The sequence below is a fragment of the Athene cunicularia genome (genome assembly GCF_003259725.1).
Source record: "Athene cunicularia isolate RWA chromosome 1 unlocalized genomic scaffold, athCun1 chr1_part1, whole genome shotgun sequence".
Taxonomy (NCBI): domain Eukaryota; kingdom Metazoa; phylum Chordata; class Aves; order Strigiformes; family Strigidae; genus Athene; species Athene cunicularia.
In genome coordinates, this window is record NW_020799091.1 from 83,041,297 (window position 1) to 83,065,247 (window position 23,951).

At 34.2% G+C, this 23,951-nt stretch overlaps 1 protein-coding gene across 2 annotated transcripts in view; it reads right to left on the bottom strand.

Moving 5' to 3' along the window:
* The window catches only part of RPS6KA3 (ribosomal protein S6 kinase A3), a 65,083-nt gene that overhangs the window by 24,870 nt on the left and 16,262 nt on the right, over positions 1 to 23,951 (bottom strand). For both annotated transcript variants that reach the window (XM_026844927.1, XM_026844917.1), the window contains exons 2-9: positions 16,482 to 16,598; positions 14,150 to 14,231; positions 10,339 to 10,419; positions 9,266 to 9,345; positions 6,759 to 6,865; positions 4,378 to 4,415; positions 3,856 to 3,998; positions 677 to 747 (exon numbers count right to left, since the gene is read on the bottom strand). In XM_026844927.1, coding sequence (XP_026700728.1) covers positions 677 to 747; positions 3,856 to 3,998; positions 4,378 to 4,415; positions 6,759 to 6,865; positions 9,266 to 9,345; positions 10,339 to 10,419; positions 14,150 to 14,231; positions 16,482 to 16,598 — 719 coding nt within the window. The remainder of the gene's footprint in view (positions 1 to 676; positions 748 to 3,855; positions 3,999 to 4,377; positions 4,416 to 6,758; positions 6,866 to 9,265; positions 9,346 to 10,338; positions 10,420 to 14,149; positions 14,232 to 16,481; positions 16,599 to 23,951) is intronic.

The following is a 23,951-nucleotide window of genomic DNA, read 5'->3' on the forward strand; positions in this document are numbered from 1 at the left end:
ATTAGTTCAGAGAATATGTAGGGGATCAGCAAGGAAAAAAAAAAAAAGCAGGCCTTCATTAGCAAAAACAAGAACGTTAACTGCATGAAGGAAAGCAATTTACACAATATAGCTAATGCAAAATCTACACTGGAAATAGCAAAGGGGAAAATTGGAGCTTGGGCAAGTCATAGGAGAGTACATAAGGGAGGATGCACTTTAGCAAATACGGGAATTATCAGGGAAGCAAGTTGTTGGCAGCATCAGTACTATAAAGTAGTAGGGTGAGGAGCTAGTAAGATAGAGAAGGTTAAGGAGAGTAAATGCTTTCTTTAAAAAAAGGAAAAAAAAAAAAAAGGAAAACCTACAACAAAAAAAAAAACCCCAAGGAAAAAAAATGCACAGGTTATCAAAAAGGATAAGAAAAAATACTATGGAAATAAAATGGGAAAGATCATGTGGTTGGAGAAGTTATTATTACATATTAAAGAGCTGCTATGAAACTCTTTGTACCTGGTATGGGGGAGGAATAGAAAGGCAAATTAGATAGGTGGCAAAGAGAATTAATAGTATGGAATAGGGAGTGAGGATTTACCAGTACCTTTGGAAATGAGGGAAGAGTAGAAATTAGATATTGCAGCCCGGAGGGCATCCCTGTAGAATACCTGATGAGATATATAAATAAGAGTGTACTCACTTGAGAATCATAGTCATGGTTTCTTTTCTGTCTTTCCCTTGGAAAGGTAGAGTACCAGTGAGCATTTCAAACTGTATAGAGTAAAACTTTCATCAATTACATTACCTGGACAAAATCTATTTTTTGACAAAACCACTTAGCATCTTAACCTTCCAAAATTCATGCATGTTAACAATCAAGTCTGTGCAAAACAACTTCTCATTGTACAATTTAAATTACTATGAACATTAAGCAGCCTTTGCCATCTTTAAAGCTGCAAAATATTTTCCTATATTGATACCTTGCTTTACATGCTTTTATCTGAACAATTTAGTCTATAATGTTCTGTGATTAATTTCTGCCTAAAAAGTTTATTCTCGGAAGCCTCAATCTATGCAACTGTATTTTAGTTTTCAAGAGAGTGGGGGGTAGGGAAAAATTCCCCTTTCAAAAGTTAGTGATGATTTCTCCTCATGCAGAGATATCTAAAAATGTCAAAAATTTAAAAATTGGCATGTACATAGCCTTCATTGGAAAGGGAAAAAAGGTTAGTTGATTGACAAAGACATGCATGATGAAAAGTGGTTACTGTATGCATACAGCGGAAATAAAGCCTGAAGGAACACGTAAGAGCTACACAGTACGTGCATGCACATTCTACAGTGCCTGGTAGTAGACAACAGACACTGTTAAAATACTGATTTGTTCTGAAAGTGACTGAGTAAAAATAGACAAATATGAAGGCACTTCTGTTGGACTGCAGTATACTGCAGGGGTTATCAGATCTAAGTGAGGCAGTGAAAGCAGCCTGGCAGCAGTCACAGCAGCCGCTCTGAGGCAGAAATCCTGATTTTTGGTTTAAGAATTGCAAGACAATTTAGTTTAATGAAATTTTATGGCATACACTTAAAGCCATCAAAATTAAAATAATTATAAAGTAACCCTCTGAATAGCATTTGCAGACTTGTCATCCTGAACACAAGGTATCCTCTATTTCCATCTTTTCTGGTACAACCCAAACATCAGCCTTGTAAGCATTAAAAATGTACATGAATAACTTGAGTGAATAATGTGGGACTAGTGTTATTATTAGATCTACAATAAGAGTACAAAGTTGCACTAACAGCATTCTTTAAAACCCCTTTTTATTAAAATTTTAAAATTTCTTACTACCCTATAAAGCATTCAGACAATAAAAGCTGCCAACTCTTCACTACTGCTAGATACTTATGTATTCAAATCTAAAATTTTAAATTGAACATAATGCCAACATGAAAAAAATCCCACTTTTAACACTTCTTAAGACAACTGTCAGGAAAATGTGAGAGGCATAAGCCAAAATTATAAAAAAAATCACCTTTCACTTGTTTATAGTTTAGAATTATCTTCACAAATTGCACTTGCAAAAAAAAACTTTTATAAAGGTAAATTTGTAGTGCTGCATGCTTCATTTATACTTGCTTGAAATAAGTTTCTTTAGCAAGCTCCTATTTGTCACAAGCATACACACTTGTATTAACAACTCAGCACACTTGTTCTTTGTCCCTGGCCCCCAGCCCCCCAGACTATACTCCAACATCAATAGGCTAATAGTACTTTAAGAATAAGCCAATATTGGCCTTCCCTAGTTATCATCTTTCATTTCAGCAGCAGAGTACCTCAACAAATGCATAATGCTTCTGAAAACTTCAAATGAATTTTTTTAGATGTCTGGCATCCCTTAAAATAGTCACTGTTTTAAAGGAAAAATTGGAATATACTTCTTAAGGATGGTTTAAACATACTTAGTGTCTAGCAGCAGGAAAAAACAGGCCAAATGATTTGTTGAGATACCTTTCCAGTGTCCGTTTCTATGCTATAACTTCTCATACCACACCAACAACTTGAATTCTCAATCAACACAGATTCTAATTAAGAGTGATTTAAGAGCAGATACATACAGATTGTCTATGAAAATTGCCATGCAAACTAGAAATGCAAGCAACAAAAATATGTCTTAGAGAAAACTGCACTGTGTTCCATATACTAAAGAATGTGCTTTTTAAGGTCATATTTATGTATTCAAAGTAGAAGCCAAAGTGTTTAAAATGCAGTGCACTTGGTCTGTGAAAGCTACACCAGTCACATCTAACATCTTTCAGCAATTTTCAATTTTAACATATGCATTTTATAAGCACAAAATTATGTTTTCCAGATTTATAAAGCTGAAGTTTAACTATGAGTTATCAACAACAAATATTCTGCAACTACACTGGAATTATCTTTTAATTGATTGTGTTTTTATTGATAAGATGTGCAGTTGTGAGGGTGTGTGTCTGCAGAGTTTGGTTATCAGGTGCTACTTTTACATAGTCAGTTTTCAGATCACAACAGCATTCCAGATGATTAAAAGGTGACAGGATGACTTATTTTCAGACACAAGAGTCCTTGTACTACAGAGAGCACACATTAGTTGTACTGTTACAGTCATATGTAGCAGCAGCAGTAAAAACCAAAAACATTTCCTTTAAAAAGACAATTATTTAATCTTTATGCCAAAAATGCACAAAAAGATTATAAATATTAAAAGCCATTCAGCATTCCTAAAATACAAAACATGATTTTTCTTTCCCAAAAGCATATTTGAATCACACATTATTTCCCTTGATTCTGTAACTTCACAGAAATCCTTGCAGAAACACCATAAGGAACTGAGCAACTGTATTTCATATCAGCTCAGTCTCATTTAGATTATTTTAATATGCGAGAGCAACAGCTGCCATTATTGCACTACGTTGTAATTACACTGGAGACTAATTAGAGAGTTATCAGTCATTTTTTTTCCACTTGAGAATAAATTAAAATTTTAAAATTGGATCTAAATTTCTTCCCCACCTTGGAAGAGACAGTGCTCTTCCTGTATACTTTAGTATACTTCAAGTATAATAAGAGTAAACTCTTAGTCTCCATAACATTCAAACTACAATAGAAGAAAATATTTCAATTTAACAATAACAAAAATATGGCATATTCTTGGTGTTGATATAAGACCTAGTCCATGTTCTCGATCCAAACTCTATGGTGGTGTTATTAATTTCATATAATCTGGACTTTTTTTGGTTGTTACAATTCATTTAAAGCTCACCTTAAAGTTTATTATCTGTTACACCAAACCTCGCAAAGCACAGTTTTGCTATTTTTTACGTTTACCAGAAACCTACCATTAAAACACCAAAAGACCACCAGTCTGCACTCTGTGTATGGCCTCGTCTATTAACAACTTCTGGTGCCATATATTCCACTGTTCCACAGAAGGAGTAGGCTTTTTTTTCATGATCGATTGATTCCTTACTTAAGCCAAAATCTGGAAGAAAAAAAAAAAATTCTAAATGTAATTTTTGTGTTGTTAAAATCACTCACGGTTAATACTTTCACCATAATGTGAAATGGGATGCTTGTACCATTTATATATACACCCATATTGTACACATATGGTAATTACAAAATTTCCCTCCCCTCCCCACATTATCACAGGTCTATAACATCAGCTATACTTGAAAAGCATATCTTAAATATTTGTATTTCATTTATTTTGAACTAATTACAGTATTTGCTCCACAGAAAAATTACCTACCAATTAAAACTACTTATTTTACCATATTGCTTTAACCAAAAAAAAGGAAAATGAAAGATTTTATTACAAACAGAAAAAAATCCAGGTGTTGCAATTTTCCATAATTCACCTGTCAATTTGATATGTCCTTCCTCATCAAGCAGGATGCTAAAAAACAATAAGAAGAATAAACCAAACTAATTAAAATATCTTTTAACTGTTGTTTCAGATAATGTACTGACAACATTTAGGAATAAACAGAACAGCATACATGAAGACAAGCTGATTTGAACATGCATGAAGATGAATCACTAGGAGGAAATACTTTGAAACTACACATTTTCTTTTCCTTCAATTACTTCTTTTTAAAGATTATGAAACATCAGCATATCAGAATTTTATTTGACAATTTGGTTACATTCACCACAGTATGTAGTAACATTTATCTTGAACTTCCAGTTTTGGTCATCTGCAGCATGCATCATCACAATTGTTAAAAACAGAGACATAGTTTCATTTCTCTTAAAATGAGCAAGACATTAATACAACGTATGTTTGCATATGTATACAGAATGAGTATTCATTTGCAATTACTGTTTCAAAGGGTGTTGACCTCTTCAAATAACATCAAGTAATAAATATTCTTATGTTCTACCAAAGGACAGAACCCACAGGCACTATACTTAGAACAGGTCTTGTGCTTCCGCCTGTTTATTTCAATCACAAAAAAGTCCACACTTCTCTTAGAGATGCCAACTACCCTTAACTGCCATTGAGTATAACTGCAATTCAAAGCATACAAAGTATTCAAGGACTCTCTAACACCACCTACACAGCAGACTTAGTTCCTCCAGCTTCTCCTGCGTGTAGCTGCGTTTCATCCTGGGTATGAGACACAACTCGGGCACACAGTACTTGTCCATTTCCCCTACCCCTCCCTTTTCCTCCTTGCAGTTTCCATGGTGGGAAACAGATCCACAGTACAGTACTGAACTCTTACAGGCTGTATCTATCTCATCCATCACTTGCAAGTAATTTCAACCTTTGACAGGTTTTAAAATCAGATACACCCAAGGCTTTTAAATAGGTATAGACACATACAGTGTGTCAATGAACAAACTATGTTTGAGGCAGTAGCTCTTTAGTTTTCTGACAATTACTATTTCACCCTTTTCCTCGTGGAAGTAAATGTTAGCAAAAAGTTCTCCAGCTTTGCTTTTTAAAGATCTTTTTCCACTTGGTAAGCTTATTTTTCCTCACTTCAGAATTACTTAACAGAACACTCAACAGAAGAAGTTCTTAACAGAACTTCAAATGTAATTCATACCCTTTTCATTTGTAAATGCAAGCCCATGCCAAAAGTCTCCAAATTTTTGATTTAGTATGAATATTTCCCTTCTTGTCAGTCAGGGCTAAACATTTTCAGATTTGTGTCTTTTTCACAGAAGATGCACAAAAGACCAAGCTAGCCTAACGGAAGTTCCATGGAACAGCCAGGTTCTGTGATACTTGTTACTCATTTCTGTTCTCTTCCACCAATATTTTACATGAGACAGTTATCCCACACAGACTTTTCAGGTTCTCTATAACCATAACAGAGAAGTGGGATCACCAAGGACATCAGGACTTCAGAGTTATTACAGATTTCCTGGCAGTGAGGCAGAGTATGTTAACGGTCTGATTAAGCACAACAGAAATGCACGTTACACCATCACTTAGATTTCCCTCCAGGTAGAGTAACACTACAGCATACATCTATATCTGAAACGCTCAAATGTTCCAGATGATAGCACTGAAGTTTTCTTCTTTATATCTTCTAAAACTAAAAATAAAAATTATGGGAGGAAAGACATGAACAGGAGATTGAATTCAGTAATTTGAATGAAGTATGGATGACTAATATATTGAGACACACCAACATACCGGAATTGTAGCTGCAAGCTTATTTTAAGTTTTCCGTGTAATTGCATCATTGTCAATACACCAAATGAGGCCTGTCACTATTTTTGTATTTTGCTTTAATATTTAAACTCCTTTCTGCTCTTAAGGCAGCGCATTTTAAAAATCAGTGTGGGAAAAAATTGTTTGCTGTTAGGCTTTCAAATGGAAAGATAGAACATTCAACTGTAACTTTGTTTTACACATTTACTCTAAGTTTATCTCTAGTCCAGAAATTCTACAATAATGGTAAAAACAGAAGGCCAAGACCACCTCTTCTTCATTGTACACCCTAAAACACCTGGAAAATTAATGCTAGGAATATTTCAGTATACTCTCTAAAGTAACATGGATTATAGCACTTGGCATACCACAGAAACTAGATGATCATGTTCTAGTGGAAATTAAATCCAAACTTTTAAATTAAAATAGCACACAAGCTTCCCCTACCTCCTCCCCTGTTCAGTTTACATAGTAAATTACTGAAGTTTTACAGCTGGAAAGAGAAGTGTGTAGGTCGAAGTGCTATAGAAATTAATTTAATACACTGCATCTGCCTCAGAGGAGTCTTACTTTTCTGGTTTTAGGTCCCGGTATATTATTCCAAGACTATGTAGATGGTCTAAAGCAAGTGCTAATTCTGCCAGGTAAAATTTAACATCGTCTTCTGTGAACATCACCTGAAAAAACAAAACAACATATATTTTACATGTAAAATCTGTAAAGCTTACACCAGCACCAACTAAACAGTGGTAGCAGCGGTTTTGCAGAATGGTTCTTCATGGACTTGAATTAATTCCTAAGCAAAATCCTAGAAATGCAAATTTCTTGGTTAGACAAAAACTAGAATTTTATAATCTATACTATTTCACAGTACATACTTGAAAAAGAACTTCTGAAGCCAATATATTATTCTTTCTACAAAAATGAGCTTACTTGCTTCTGACTGTTCAAGAGAACAGACAGACACATTGTAGTGGGACTGAAAATTTTTGTAAAGCATTTAAAGAATGTGACTACCTCTTTACTGGATATGACCATTTCATTTCCAGACAACAAATGGACTAAAGATGACCAAATGCCTGCATTTTGTCTACAAAGAGACACAAGAAAAGCATATGCATCTTGGTTTTGCGCAGACCGTCTCTAATATCTATAAAAAAGAAGTTACAGTGATGGTAAAAACCCCAAGATCCAGCCCAAGATACAATTGCAGAAAAGGCAGACCAAAAAGAGTAAACTAAGGAAATAGCCTATGTAAGAGCAAGGGTAAGAGCTCAGGTAGCAATCCAACATTTACTGTTAGGAAAATAATCTAATCCCTGTTTATGTTCACTGAAATGAGCATGTTGTCCCAATTATATTAACAACTGTTGTGACCCACTGACAGAAAACATGAGTTAAACCTCTCTGAGAATTTAGAAGATGATAAAAAAACCTGCATTTGATTCTACCGCAGTTACTGCTCGGGCTTTTTTTAAAGAATTTAAGACAAATATCTTTAGATACAGCATATGGACCTAGAAAAAAAAAATAGTGGCAATGGGGAGCACAGATGAACATCATTTTAAGCAAGAGTTAAGAACAAAGAATAAAATATATTTTCCCCTTAGTAGTTTAAAGGGAGAAAGTGATATTAAAGCTTTTACAAAAGGTTGTTGCTGATGTTACTTCTACAAAAGAGCCAATATTTAGTACAGACACATTCAAGAAGGGAAATCTCCATAAGAAACATGTAAAAGCTCAAATAATGAAAGATCTCATGAGGATGATAATACACCCACACTATGTTCTTTAAAAACACTGCATGGAATTCATCTCTCAACCTTAAGCATCTGCAGTGTAGACATCTAGCTCTGAGTTAATCAGTAGTCAATGGGGAAAAAAAGCAGGAACTTTTAGGCTGCAGTTCATCTGATCTATTTTAAAATCACATGAATTAATATGAGGATGACATTAAAAGCATCCAGCATGTCCATTTCACTCTATCAGTTATAAACAATTAGCTTAGATTCAGGTACCTATAACGAATATTTCTTATTTGATCATATTAAATCTTACAAAATTTGAGCGGCTCGAGATGAAAGAGTCAGCAGCTGCAAAATGATATACAGTCTTTCTTGGGAATCAAGAGAGAACTACAGATTTTAAGAAAAAAGTATCTCAGTTTTGGAGTACTAATATTTCTACTTATCTGTGGCAAAACAAACTAAAAGAAGCAACTGGAAATTAATGGCTTCACTGAATTAAATGTAATAATTTTTCTGGTCAGCACAGAAATGATGACATATCTATACCCAAAATGCATTGCATTCTACTCTCCTCTTAATAACCATATAGCTTTGCAGTGGTGATCTAACTGTCCCAGATACTCTGCAGCACGGGAAAATAGAAGACAGCTACAATTACAAGTTCTGATTACGAGATATACATTGGATATATTTGTATCTTTATCCTATGTGGAAGTTTTTGCACATGAGTGATGGCAAAAAAAAAAAAAAAGATATATGAAATGTTAATATTTTAGGAGTTATAATCAAATTAGTTTGAGGTAATAAAATTTTCCAAAGTCATTATTTCACATATCTACACAGAAAAATCACCAGCATGACAGAGGCAAAGTGTTCATGTTTGGAAAATTACTAAAATAAGTGGAATACAATTCTTGCTTTTTTGATATTTATAAATAATTTAATTTTGTGTTCTTATATAAATAATTAAAAAACAAATCTGACATTAAATTCAGGATATTAAAACCTGACATAAATCAGTTAATTTGAATTTCTCTATATAAATCCATGCTCCAAGACTCATCTTTAAACATAGTAGCAAAGGAAGAAAATTTGCAGAAAATTTGTCAAAACCTTTTTTCAGAAACAATGTACATTACTAACAGCATTTTCATGAAGTGACTGCTTTGTGCAAAAAACCCCAACCAAACAAAAAACCTAGCTGGTTAATAAAAAAGATAGTCAAAATTTTATTCAATGAAAACTGAATTTAAAAAGTAAACTCTTCTAATACAGAAAATTTATAGTAAAATTATATCAATAGGCAATTTTCAAATTAAAAAAGTTTACCTCTTTGGATAAACGTGTAAACAAGTCTCCTCCCCTGAGAAAATCCAAAATAAGATATAGCTTCCCTTCTGTTTGAAAAGCTGAAAAGACCAATTAAAAAAAATTAAATATCATCTAATTTTACCCATGATCAGAAGAATAACATACCCAATAATCCACCCTTATTTTCATTATCAAAATGAATTATTCTTCTTTGTCCTTTGTGGAAGAATTTATTTAAATGAATTAAGTAACTATTCCTTTATCATGGACCATGCCATGTGAAAAAAAAGCAAGTCATCAATGGAATTTCTAAAAAAATAAACTATACTTAGGGTTAGTCAGCATTTCATTCCAGATTTTGGAAGTAAAAAGCCTAGCTTTAAAAGGGCAAATTACTAACTAATGCATATATTCTAAAACCTCTGGAAACTCAACAGGGAGATCTAGTCCAGTTTGCAAAAGAGTGACAAGTAGTGAAAGCTACATTATTTAAGCCACAGAGAGTGATACAGATCTCAGCTTTGAACTATAGGAAAAACAGGATCCGAAAAAAACCCCCATAAAATGAAAAAAAAAAAAAAAAAAAAAATCTTTTTTTCAGTTTACCTTCTGCATGACATGTTAAGAGTACTGATTTCCTCCCCCCTCCACATGAATATTTCCTTATGGCTTCCCATACTGTTAAAATTAAAGGACATATTTCCCACCAATTTTGATGCAAACGGAAGTAATGCCATTGTGTATGTTTTCTATAGAGTACATAAAGCAAGAATAAGAAATAATTTTAAAAAGTAAATGACATACAAAAGATAAAAGAGGTTTTGGAAAAAAATGTCTAGACATAAATAGATAACTGCTTTTTAACAACAAAGGGCTACAGACTCTCTGAGTCATAAAGATTTAACACTGCATGAAGTTAGCCATGTGCTTACTTTGCATGAGAATTACTACACAGAAAGTCTTTGCACAATCAGGATTCAGATAGCACACTAATTTTCTGTGATTCTCTGAACCACAAAGCAAATACTAGGTACTATCTTGACAAGCACCCATTTTTACAATATAAAAAAATGAATTTTTCTGCAACTCACCATAATGTAACTTGACAATAAAAGGATGGTTAACTTCTACTAGGATATCACGTTCCATTTTTGTCCGAACTCGATCTCGAACTACAACAGAACATGAGCAAGAGAAAAATAAAAATAAAAAACCCAAACAAAATTTACATGATGAATCAGTATTTCTCTCATGTTTCCTAATGTACTTCACACTGTATCCAACTGTCTGCAGCTCACTATACAAGAGATTTGAGACATAATTTGATCCGAGACAGTGCAGAATTTTCTGATATATCTCTATGCATTTTATTTTGCTTCAGTTTCTGCTACTGGCAAAATATGACACTAGGTAAATAAACTTAAAAGCACATGATAAAACATAAGCACCCTTCAGACTGCTCTATACTTAGTTAACCTTTTAAACAGTAGAGCAAAACTGCTGCAGCTACATACAGAAAACAGCCTTTTTTTACTGTTGAAAAGTAGGGAGAATTAAAGTTATAGCAAACCAAACTTATAAATACAATTATACTATCATAAAGATGCTTATATTGGTTTAACTCATTCAGGTAACTTGCACTATTAAGTACATTCATGACTTGGAAAATTAAAGAAATTTCCTTTCTTTATTAAGAACTGACAATAAAAAGAACATTCAATTGATGTAGTGTGTACTTCAGACAATATTTTTGATTTTAAAATGGTTTAATGTGTGCAGGGAGGAGTATATCAGGCAACAGAGAAGCAGTTACTGCTCAAGCTGCCTGTGTTGTCCCACTGCGGTGGCTCAGAATGGGACATGTATCTGCTCCTATGCCACTATAGATTAAACTAAGCACGCAGATATCCTGCATATGGAGTGGACAATCCGTGAATACAGGCAAGATGGTTAGCTGAGCATGGCACTTGCTTCAGCTGTCCTAGGCAACTCCCCTGCCACTCCAGCCAGTGCCTGGATCCCATCTGTAGCTCCAAAACAGCCAGGATGCAGACAAAATTCAGAACTCTCACAGGTGATAGCTATTAAAGTTTGTTAACAGTGGTTTAAGATGTTGCATTTCTCTTTCTTTTCCTTATTCTACATTTTGTTACTGCCCCTTTCCCAAATGTTACAACTTCTTGAAGGAAACACCCAGAGCAACAAAGTCCAGTCCAAAGTTTAAGTTGCTGGCATTCCTTTGTACAGTTAACAAGCCCGAGTTCTCTGATACTAAAACATAACAAGGCAAGAAAAAAAAGTCAAGCAGCAAAAGGGTCTTTTAGAGGTTTAGCTACCTTTTCCTAGAAACAGGCACCTACAATAATACAGGTACTTGTGAAAAAGCTATACAGATAGGTTTTCAAGAATTAATAAAGCTATCAGGTTTCCATCTACCTGCAGAACAGATTACTAAAAATGGAAGCACATGAAATAAGTGTTCAAACACAGAGCAAACATCACATTTGAATTTTGACCTTTACATTTAACGTCATGAAAATGTCAAGATAGTTGTGCAATTTCACTGTTCAAAAAGTTCATCTGAATCACAAAATTAAAATTCAGAATATTAAGGCAGATCCAGTTGAGAAAAAATTTCAAAAGACTTCTAAGTGCCTATATCTATGAAACAGTTACATGGATAATGAGCCTTATTTCTGAAAAGCTAGAGAAGCTCCAATTTACAAAATATTAACCAAAAAAAAAAGTATAAGGAACTGAGCTCATTTCAGACATTGGTATTAGCCATTATTTGTTGTAAAATCTGACTTTTGTTGACTAGTTTCCCTATGTGTGCTGCTGGAAGTACTGATTTTTATTAATACATTTGATACTGGACTCTCTAGCAATGATTTGGCCCTGTTTCTCTCCCATCATAAAGAGGCACTGAAAGATGATACCTTCTATCAGAGTGTATTAATAACCTAGTCTCTGCTCTAAACAAAGTTGTATGTGAATATTCTTGGATTTGCTCTAAACATTAAAAGGTTGGTCTGTGCAGTTACATCAACGTGTTCTGGCTAATATAGTTGCATTCCTATGAAAATATTCTCTCTAAATTTGATTTGTGAATCATGCACACTGCCTTCGATTAAGAAGCAGTATTAAAGGGCATTTTTATCTTTCATTTTAGAACACAGAAGTAACTTTATGAAATAGATTTGAAAGAGCTAAAGAACTTTAGACAAATCCAAGTAATACAGTATTTAATTACAGTGTAATTTAAAATTACAATATTAGATCTCAAAAAATGTTGCAGTTATGGTAAAAATACTTTCAGTTAATATATTAAGATTTCAAAAGTAACCTTACTTTGCTTGCAACTCTGCTCTTCCTAAAACACAAATTACAACCAAAAGACACTCAAAAGCATCTGAAAATTCAGATAAAGTTTTAAAAAGCGTGGCATTGTCCTGTTAAGTGTCACTTTTCTGCTCATTATGCATCCTTGAATTCTTAGTGCCTCAAAGACTCTCCTTTTCCAATGAAAAGTCAGGCTTCCAATTTCAGCATTTATCAGTCTGAGCCATCTGTAGGCAAAACTAGATCCACAGCTTGGACTGTAATTTAAACACGTAAGTTTACACCACAATCAAAAGGTGATGGAGAGAAGCCCTCAAATATCTTAAAAAAGCAACTGCTGAATGACCTTTGACTCCAGTTCTGAGCTATTAACAGGCTGGAGAATGAAAGGCTACTGAGGATATCACAGTAACTTAAATGAGTGGAAATCAATTTCACAAAAATAGGAAGTAAATAATGAGAATAACACATGCCATAAAACACAGAGGAATCAAAATATAGGAAACTGTTCAAAAACACTTACACCTTCAGTTTTATGTGAAAGTGATATATAATGAGATTTGTGAGATAAGTATTCAGGGCTAGCAGAAAAATTTCAGATTCAACATTTTAGCAGAAGTTCACAATTCAATGTGACTTTTTGTTCCCTCCATCTTTATATGAATATTTTCAGATTAAACTATTATGTTAAAGTTGTAGATCAGTATTATAATCAATAACATAGATGATGTACTACAAGTATTATCATTACAATTTCAGTGCAGTCATGAGTTAGAAGAACTACAAATAGAAGTATTAAACAATGGCATAAAGCAACAAATACATTCTGGTTAAGGGATTAGTGTGAACGATCACTTCCATTTTAAGTGACAGTAAAAAATACATTATTTCTTTTTTTCTTACATAATTCTTCAGGACAGAACTGAGATTGTTCAGATTTAAACTTATTTTGTTACTGATACCGTTCAAGATCAAAACCAAATAAGAAACAAACAATTTACAACTCATTTTTGCTCAAGTAACTTAGGTGATTAACTCAGATCAAATATATTCTACACCCAGAACAAGCAGAAAGAGTTTTGGGAAAATGTACGGTATACTTCTGTTTTAAAGACAGACTTAAATGCCTGTGCTTAGAACTTTTAGAATAAGACAGCTGATATAATGCACTTTTAAATATCATGACCTAAATATAAACTGAGCAAAAGGCATTAACTGTAACCTTGGTGATACACAGCAAATGAAAAAGGAAGGATATTAAGTTTCAAATAACAGCAGCTCAGGAGCAAGTCAGGTGGCAGATGTAACACAACTAGTCTATTAAACCACCATCACCTAACGAACTTCTCATGGAAAGGAACCTACTTTCCCCTATAACTTTCAATATAGTACTGTTTATTTAATCCTCCTGGGCTAACAATACAAGGCAGTGTATTCTGCTATCTGCTGTTAGATAGAAAAAAGTTCTAAGACACAATCTTTAGAACAGCATGTGTAAATACAAAGTTTTGGTATAATGTCCCTGATTCATTCCTTGCCCCCTCTCTAATCTGTGCTTACCTTTCAAGGTGGCCTTTTTCAACACCTTCATTGCATAAAGCTGTCTAGCATCTGATCCTGAGATTTTTTTGACAAGAAAGACCTGCATTGAAAATTAAAAAGAATTCTTAAAAGAAAATATAGACAAGCCAGATCAATATACTTTGCTATGAAATTCAAGTAGTCAGTATTATTTCAATGAAACTCAACCTTATTATTTCTCCCAATACTATTATTAGCTTACTTGAGTTTAGGATTCTTCAAAGACCAAGAAAAATTTCTTTGCATTTTTTCCTACTATTCCTTCATTTCATAATCTAAAACGTTCATTCAAGACAGTCTGCCAAATTAACTTTGGTTTAACTTAACTGATTTCAGTGAGTAAAAGAAAGTATAATTGGACACTCTCAGCTGAAATTTGAAACAGAGTTCAGCTTTTTAATATTAATCTCTAAATAGTTTTATCTTATTAAAATTCATAAGATGGCACAGCAAAAGTGCCAATACAATGACTGTTGGATATGAAGATAAATGTACATACAAAAGTTGATCCAGAAAACTATATTAATCAATGCATAACAAAATATTTTTTAAAAGAATAACCTATAAAATTGTGTCAAACCCATATTTTTTATTACATGCTTTGGATGAGTTTTGCATATACCAATAAAGGACAACCAACCTAATTTAAAGTGTGTTTCATTTCCTTCTTTAGTGTAATGGGATTTATTGAGTGGGATTGGTTTTAATATCTTTAATACAGAATGAATTCCAGTAGACCTAAATTTTAGATTTAGAAATGAAGAAATAAAAAATATATTTGCCATAGTTTCCTGGTTATTTATGAAAAAGCACAGAAACATGTTGTGGTATATGAGAATGTTAAACATGTTATATGAAATTAGTTTTATGTCTGTTTTTGTATACAATTCTCACTTATGTTAACATCCTTTTGCATTATCCAGAGATTACCAGAATATTTTCAAGAGACCTTGAAAAGCATGCAGAATTAATAATTTTAAACTGAATGGGAAGTAGCAACATATTCTGAAATTAATAGAAAGGAGGGATTATGGGCTTTGTAATATTAATGCTTTTTCCATAAAAGCTAAAACAACTGAGGATAAGATTGGCATTTTTGTAATACTTTGAGTCAGCTTGACAGTTAATTATTTTTGCTTTTTCAGAACTTGTCCCCTCAGTTATAGTATTGAATTTAGTATTATCAAGAAAATAAAAGGGATTGTTGAAATGATCATTTATTAGCTTACATTTCCTCCCCCCTGAATGGTTTACTTCTGAAGATTTCCAAATAAAAACTTGGTTATGATTCTGGATGAAATCAAACAACATAGGAAATCACCTTTGGAATCATGTTTCTCAGTGAATTCTTACTAGTTTGAGTAGAAAATTTCTGTATTTCTAAACATCTAGATTTCCAGGCTTAACTGGAAGTGCTACTCCAGTAATGTGACTAAGAGTAACTTCCTACCACAAGAGAGAATTGGACCAATTATTCTCATTTTCCCCCATATCTAAGATGGATTTGGCATTATACACTAGAGCTTAACATCATTCAGAACTGCAGTTAAGGTTCAAAATGGATGTAAAGGCTCTGTTGTCTTACACTGCATATTCCACTCTGTCTCAATGATCTGTCTTGCCACATGAAGTTAATATTTTGCTTCCAAGCTGGATTTGGACAAGTAAAACTATGAATCATGTACACCTAAATTAAGATGTCAGTGTGGACAGTACTCACTCACTAAATGCCAGAAACATTGAGTCTTTAACAGAGCTTCAAATAAATATCAAGGTATGTTGTGCCTTAACCAAATTATGGTAGATAATGCCTAGTATGAACACAACTACAGTATATCATGTTTTCTTCAGCAGCCATTATTGTCTAAAATTTGTTTGTTACAATCTGCTACAAAAATAGATTCTGCCTATAGCTTCTGTGCTGGTGATGACCTACCATTAGCAAGTTAGCAACTAGGAACACTTACTAAAAAACCTGTCAACCCTTGCCCTCTGAAACATAGAAGAGTAGTAGTTATAGAAAAAATGACATTCTGTTTTAACAGTGAATACCCAATTATTTCATATCAAGCCAATTTTTCTACGGAACATTGAGACCTACATATCATACAAACTAGAAAAAAAAACCAAACCTACTGCTTTAAAAGGATCTGCCACAATTACAGTGGCTAGTTAGCACTGATTTAGAAAGCAGTTTTCACTTGCAACATTGCCTTAATGCAAGATTGTGACTGTTCTAAATATTTCACTCCTAATATTATCCAGTACTATATTCCTGAATAATTGGCTCATCAAGCATTCAGTTACCAACCTTTCCAAAGGATCCTTGTCCTAGTACTTTCAGAAGTTCAAACTGTGAAGGGTCTGCTTTCTCATGCCCTTCCTTTACATGGTGAGTTATTGCAATTTCTTTGATATTTCCTTCTTCCTGACAGAGGGAAAGAATGGAAATTTACGTTAGTGGCGCATCTTCCCAAAATGTTTATAAATTCACAATATGTTGAAAAATACCAGTGCCACTGAATCCAACCAACTACACACTCCCAAATGTAGATAAAAAAAATGAACAATGTTATTTGCATAATTAAGACACACAAAAAAGTTATATATGTTACAAAAGGTAGTATTAGTTCAGTAATGATGTGACTTAAACTTCTAGGGATGCATCAGAATCCAGACAATAACAGTTGATAAAACAAGTCAGCGATTTCCAAGCTTTTGTGCTTAGGCCTATATTGTTTGGTTCATAATCGCCATTCCAGATTCACAACCCATTAATGGAAACCAATCTTAATTTAGGACTCTTAAAGCACACCTGAAGTGCATCAAATGGACCAGATCTCTCATGAAAGGCCTCCTTTTTGCACTTCAATGAGGACCACTATGATGCAGCAATGCTAATGCTCATCTTCATAAGACAGTGTAAGGCTCAAGACATTTTCCTCCAAAGCAGAACCCCCCACCCCCACTTCAGCATCAATAAACTCTCCACCTGTCACTGAGAAAACTCTGTCAAGGGAAAGAATCTCACTGCTTCTCTTCTCAAGGAGAATCTGTTCTATAAAAGCTGCCAGTCTTCAGCATTTTCACTTCTGTGAGAAACTAGACACCAGAAAGCTGTAAAGGGCAGTGGATCTTCTAGTCTTCTTGTGCTCTGCACTTAATTCAGTATTTTCTGTATAGAATTTGAAAATCCCCTGAAAAGCAACACTCCTTGCCACACAGAACATAACAGTTCAAAAGTAAGTAAAAAGCTGCATGTCATCTGAAGAAGTATCCAGGCATCATACACAATCCAACTTAAGCAGCACTGACTGTAAATTAACTTACATAATGTAAATATACTAACTACTGTTTCAACTTTTTGTGCATTCTCCTTCTATTCCTTCTACTGGCTACAGTGGATAAAATAAATCTGAGAATAGTCTTCCTCTATTTAATTAGGAAGTCTCAGATCTACTTCACAGAATCACAGACTGGTTGACATTTGAAGGGACTTCTGGAGGTCATCTCATCCAACCCCCCCAGCTCCAGCAGGGCCACCTACAGCCAATTGTCCAGAACCATGTCCAGGCAGCTTTTGAGTATCTCCAAGGATGGAGACTCCACAACCTCTCCGGGCAACCTGTGTCAGGGCTTGGTCATCCTCACAGTGAAAAAGTGTTTCCTGATATTCAGAGGGAACCTCCTGTGTTTTGGTTTGTGCCCATCATCTCTGGTCCTGCCACTGGACACCACCGAAAAAAGCCTGGCCCCATCTTCTTTATACCCTCCCTTCAGGTTGGTCAAACATGATTTCACCTGTGTTAACCCATGCTGCTTAACCACAGTTCTCTTTTCATCCTTTGCATACATGGAAATGATTTCCAGGATTAGTTGTTCTGTCACCTTCACAGGGATCAAGGTGTGGCTGACTGTTGTGCAGTTTCCTGAGTCTTTCCTCTTGCTCTTTTTGAAGACAGGAATGACATTTGCTTTCCTTCAGACCTCAGGCACCTCTCACAGTCACCATGATCACTGGAAGATAATCAAAAGTGGCCTTGCAATGACATCTGCCAGGTCCCTCAGCACTCATGTATGCATCCTGTCAGGCCTCGTAGACTTATGTATGCTCAGTTTGCTTAAATATCCTCTAACCTGACCCTCTTCCACCAAGGGTATGTCTCCCTTGCTCGAGACTTTATCTATATGCACCAAAATGTGCACTAACAAGTTCCAGGGACTAAAGGGAGCATTCTAAAGCTGTGCTTCAAAAGCACACATTTATGTATTTTTCAAGTATTCAGCAAAAATTTATGTGCATGAACTATAGTTGAAAGTATCCTTTTGTATCTGGTCATTTCAGTACAATATATAGTGCACAACTGTCCATACACATCAACATGCTCAAACACATGCTTCTCCTACGTCAACATTTATCTGTCAAAAGATTATTTTTTTAAAATATTCCAACCACAGTTAGAAACAAACTACACAGAACAAATCCCGAGCACATATGTGTGAGAATGTGCAGATATAAAAAAAATTTCAATGTACATTTTGGAATAATGCACAGAACATGCTGGCAACTTTTAAAATCAGAAAGTGAAAAATTATTTTAATATAAAGAGCTTGGATTTGTCTTGGGTGTTCTAAAACTATGATGACCAATAAGAACAGGTGCCAGGTTCCACTGTAAGATAGCCAACATTTTGCATATGTGTGCACGTATGAATGCTTTGTACTACTCCTAATAAACTTAAACTCCTCCCTCCTTTCAGTAGAAAAATGCTACCATCATTGACTCAAGGCTGAATCTTTACAGAGTTTGAAACAAATACTGATTCCTTCTATTTGTCAAAGGAATTATTTGCTGGTGGGCATTTGTGTTTTCATCTTGTAAATTAGTATATGATCAGTTCAATTACATACTACTTAAACCACTCAATGCAATCTTAGAGAACCCCATGGGATGAATAGCACAATAAACAGATTGCCAAGTACACATTACTTGGGACACTTTGATCTGTTCCTGCTCAACTGTTTTATCTTTTAGCTCCCTGGAAATCTTGGGAAAGTAAAATGTCTGAAACAGAACTTCCTTGGATCTTTCTGTTATCTACTCAGTTTCAGGGACACAAAGAGATCATGTGGATGCACTGCTTTGGAAGCATCACAAAATGTAACAAAAACAAGAAATGAAGAAGAGATATTAACTTGTTCTCTATACACAAAAATTATTTTTGAATGCTATGCAATTATTATGCAACTATCTTTCCAGTGGTTATTTTGGGCACTGTCTAAAAAAAACCCCAAAAAGCAAACACAGCAAACCACCACTTCACATTCCTGATACCAAGAGAATATTCCCAGTCTTCACAGTTTCTCAGGGTTCAGACACTCTTCAGTCCTTGTAAGGTCGACCTAATCCAACTCTGTTTTAAATGAAATGGAACTCAGATCATATCCCACTTTAGTACTTTGTCCATAACACGTGTTTGGGGGCAAGATTTATGATGAATAGTTACTCAGAAATTTGCAGTTTCCTTTTCTGAGATAATTGCTGAATGTTTGTTATTTAACCTAAACAGTATTTTGCAAATGCAGTTAAAAATACAAAAGCTGAGTCTTTTATAGAAATGTCAATTATATGCAGAAGTTACACCCTCACTGTATCCATTATCTACCTGAATTAAAATACAAGCCTTTCACAGTATAAAAAGTGATCTTTCTCAGCCAACTGCACTAATTACATTAGCTGATAGATGCTGTCTTACAGTAAGTTGGAAGAGAAGCCAGCTGTTCAGCCTAGTACTGAATTTGTCTTAAGCTCCATCTCTGATCATTCCCTGATATTTGTAAACAAACATTTGTCCCATGTGATAAAATCAAATTAAAATGAGTTGATGAATAGGGTGCTGAAAGACTCCGGGGATCCTCTCCTTTCTTCCATTCCCCAACAACTTTCACACCACTACAGACACTCACCAGTGATCTGGCCATTGTAATGGTGGGATCTTCTTTCCAGTTATAACTACATCCTACTGCCTGTACTCACTGTTATTTATAAGCTTGAAAATCTCTCTTTACTCAAGTCTAATAAGTCCCGAGACAGACATTTTTTTTCTAGCCACACAGCTCTCTCTTAAGGCTTTCTTCACACTAGAAAGTAAACCTATCATGGAAAGCCACATTAAAAAAAAAAAAAATACTGTGTTAGTCAACTTAAAGTGGTTGCTACTGGCTTCCGTTATCATGAAACTAAATATAGAATACAAGGAAACAAACAGAAGGTAACATTACTCTGAGTTTCCTCAACATTTCCTTAACAGTATAATAGTGTTAAATCAACACTGGCATAGAAGGGAAGTGAGTGACAAACAAGTTTGGGTATGAATTTAAAACACCACTATTTCAGAATAACTTCCTGTACTGATACAATTTGCAAGTCAGAACTATTCTGGTCAGTATCTCAGTATAAGTAAGCTCTTAGTAATGTACCTCACAATATATGTCTACGCACAGGAATGCATACATACATAGGAAAGAACACTGAAGGGACTACATTCCACAGACAAATCAAACCTAAAAGCGAAAAGCTAAAGAGGAAGAGAGAGGGGGGAAAAAAAAAAAAAAAGGATTCAGCAGCATCAAGGCTGACTCATTTTTTTCTTTAGGAATCAGCTACAGATTAGAATAGGAAACATGCTTGTCAGGAAAAAAATACACACCTTCTAGGCAAGTAGTGAAAAAAATATTTAACCATTATTCGGCTATAAAAATAATAGCCTAATCACCTTGCTGAAAAAAATCCATTTTTTTGGTACTTAGCAAACACTCTATACTCACTCTTGTTCTAGTAATTGAATTTCTTAATTTATTTTATATTCACTTTTTAATTCAAGACTAAATTAACTCTGCTGTAAATTAAAATAGTTTATTTATTTCTCAGATCTTATTAGAGGAACAACTATTAGATAATGTATTAAAAGGAAACTGGACTTCAAACCCTAAAGTAGAAGAGCCTTACTAGGTAACTATTTCCCAGTAGTAACAAAAAAGCCCAGAAAAGGAAGAGAAAAATATGAGTTTACCTAAACATACAATCTTCCATAATCAATGCTTCATATTTCTGAATTTTCAGTAGATCTGGAAACAGTTCTGTGTGTAAAGAAGTGGCCCATGCAGAGCTGCAGGGCATAACACACTGCTTGCTTTACACAAAGTTTATCTCTGCAGACCTTTTTCTGAGCAGTATGTTCTAGGAACAACTGACAAGTAAACTGGGCTCTGACAGTAAACTGTCATCCACAGTACCATTCTTAATATGCTCACAGGGCTCTAGTTTCCACTTCTTTTACTACTCCTAATAATTCCAATCTTTTTACAGATTGATTTTATTTTCTAAGCATGAATACAGCAGCAAAAGGTGTACATAAACCTTTTACTTCTAAGTTACAACTTCTGAAGATAATGTGACAGTGGTATGAAAGGAAAAGCAAGTAAAAGGGGTCCATGAGAGAATTCTGGAGTCTGAGCTTAAACCACCTGTAGACACTTTAAGAGAGGGTTGCTGGACATGCACTTACAACAACTAAGTATTGTGAGTATCATATGCAACATATGAATATGACACAACCTAAATCTGATAAATTTAGAAAATACAATAACCACTCATTAGAATTTAAATAGCACCTCAAAAGCCAGAAACATTCTTAGTTTACAAATTTTATATAAAAAGGACAGAGAAACAACCAACGAAAGATTAAAATAACTAAAAATAATATTAAAATGTATGCTTTGACACAGTAATCTACAAGGAAAAAAAACTCTGAATCATATGAATAGATGGCACAGGATCAGATTTATGCTCTTACTCCTATCAGGAAAACAAAGGCTATCCAGAATAAGGAACATTACCACATCCAAACACCACAGGGGTTCTGCTGCACCTAAAATTCTCAGTTTCAGGTTCTTGAATAGACAACAGCACAATAACAAGTGCTTGACAAAGAAATTCCAAAACACTGGGACAAAAATGGGCAATTCAGCAAGTTACCTTACTCTCAAAGATGTGCAAGAATTAGAGGTAAACTCATTTAGAGCATCAAAGAATAAGCTGGTATGTCATGCATGGAATACTTACTTAGGAAAAGTATTCCCGGAAGACAGATTCCTCCTTTTCTGGGCACTCAAAATTATGAGTAAAATATGAGTAGAAATATTTTAAACACTTAACTCTTTATGACAGCATATTTTTTTTTTAGATAACAGTTATTAATTCAATTAGTTCATCAGCTTCACAGTGAGTGACAAAGATCTGAGCATATATTTTTCAATATACTGAAAGTATAAATTAAAATTCCGGTATGTATAGAATACACTAAAGGGAAAAAGAAGCAGTTATGTAAAGTTTTACATCAATAATAATAATTGAATGGTATATTGAAATTGTTCCTAAACATAGGTGACATTTAATAGTGTAAAGTCATCAAGCAACATAGTATTGGAAAGGTAAGAAAAAATACAGGGAAACATTTACAGCTTAAGACATCCAGAGCATTCAGGTCAAATGGAATGTCATTCTGAAAGTAAATTAGACCCATCCTGAACAGAAAGACTGACTGAATTGTCTCTGTTGTCAACTTCAGTGAAATTAAAATGAAAACAGATGAAATACAGAAAGTTAACCAAAACCAAGATATCCAAAGGTAAGCTCTCTAACAAAGATATGCATGCATAAGACTGGGGGTGGGGAGGCAGAGCGGGAGGTTTTCATTTGATAAAAACAGTATGTGTGGTTTTTTTAAATACATTTGTGGTCAACTATGCACAGAACAACTGGCAGTATATTTTTTATGATATCAAGAGCAAAGACTAAGTTTGTGCAGTATATGCTATGAGTACCTACAGATTAAGGCTTTCTGAAAGAATTTTCCTTTTATTTTTGACATGCTAAGACACTTCAAAAGAATTAGCATTTTTTTATGACTCTGATACCTGTAATTGTCATCAAATAAGAACACCCATTTTCCACAAAAAAATGGAGTAACAGCAGTTAAAGCCTAAACAAAATAAATAGCTCCTTCACAATACTCTAATTTAACCAGGAATTTTCTAACAAATTCCAAAACAGATTCCTGGGAAAATTATGTTTTTTTACAAAAAAAAGTTCAAATATAGATTTAGAAAACCCCAGAAGTTCTTATTGTGTGAGATATGTGATGAATAACTGTATCCTATCTCGAATTCTTTGCATCAGGAAGGGGATATTAAAGATAACACACAACATCCGTATTCTGTTAATAAAAGGGACAGAAGTGACTGCAAAACAAGGTTGCATGTTCACTTTCCCATGAAATGAATGGTACCTAGATGTAGGTGAAAATCTCCTCAGAAGTGCAGTGAATTTCAGCTGGTAGACAACTAAGTACTGATGAAAGAACTTTCCCTCTGCACACTTTCTGGTTATATGAAATATATCAAGAAATACAACATCAAACCTGTAACATCCACATAAAAGGTTTTATGGTGAGAGAAAGTAAAAGACCACAGACCCTTCTGCATCTAACAGAGATGGAAATTATGAAATAACTGACATAAAAAAAGAACAAGGATAAAATATTAACCCTCACACTTATTTAAATAAAACCTCTGATTTTTACAACACTATTTCTGGACAAAAAAATACTATGGTATGTTTGCTTTTGCCTCTCAGTAGGGCTTTTAAATAAATGCTATTTTTCTAATAAGCGGCACTGATGACCAGGACAGACATGGCTATACATACTGGAGTTTATCA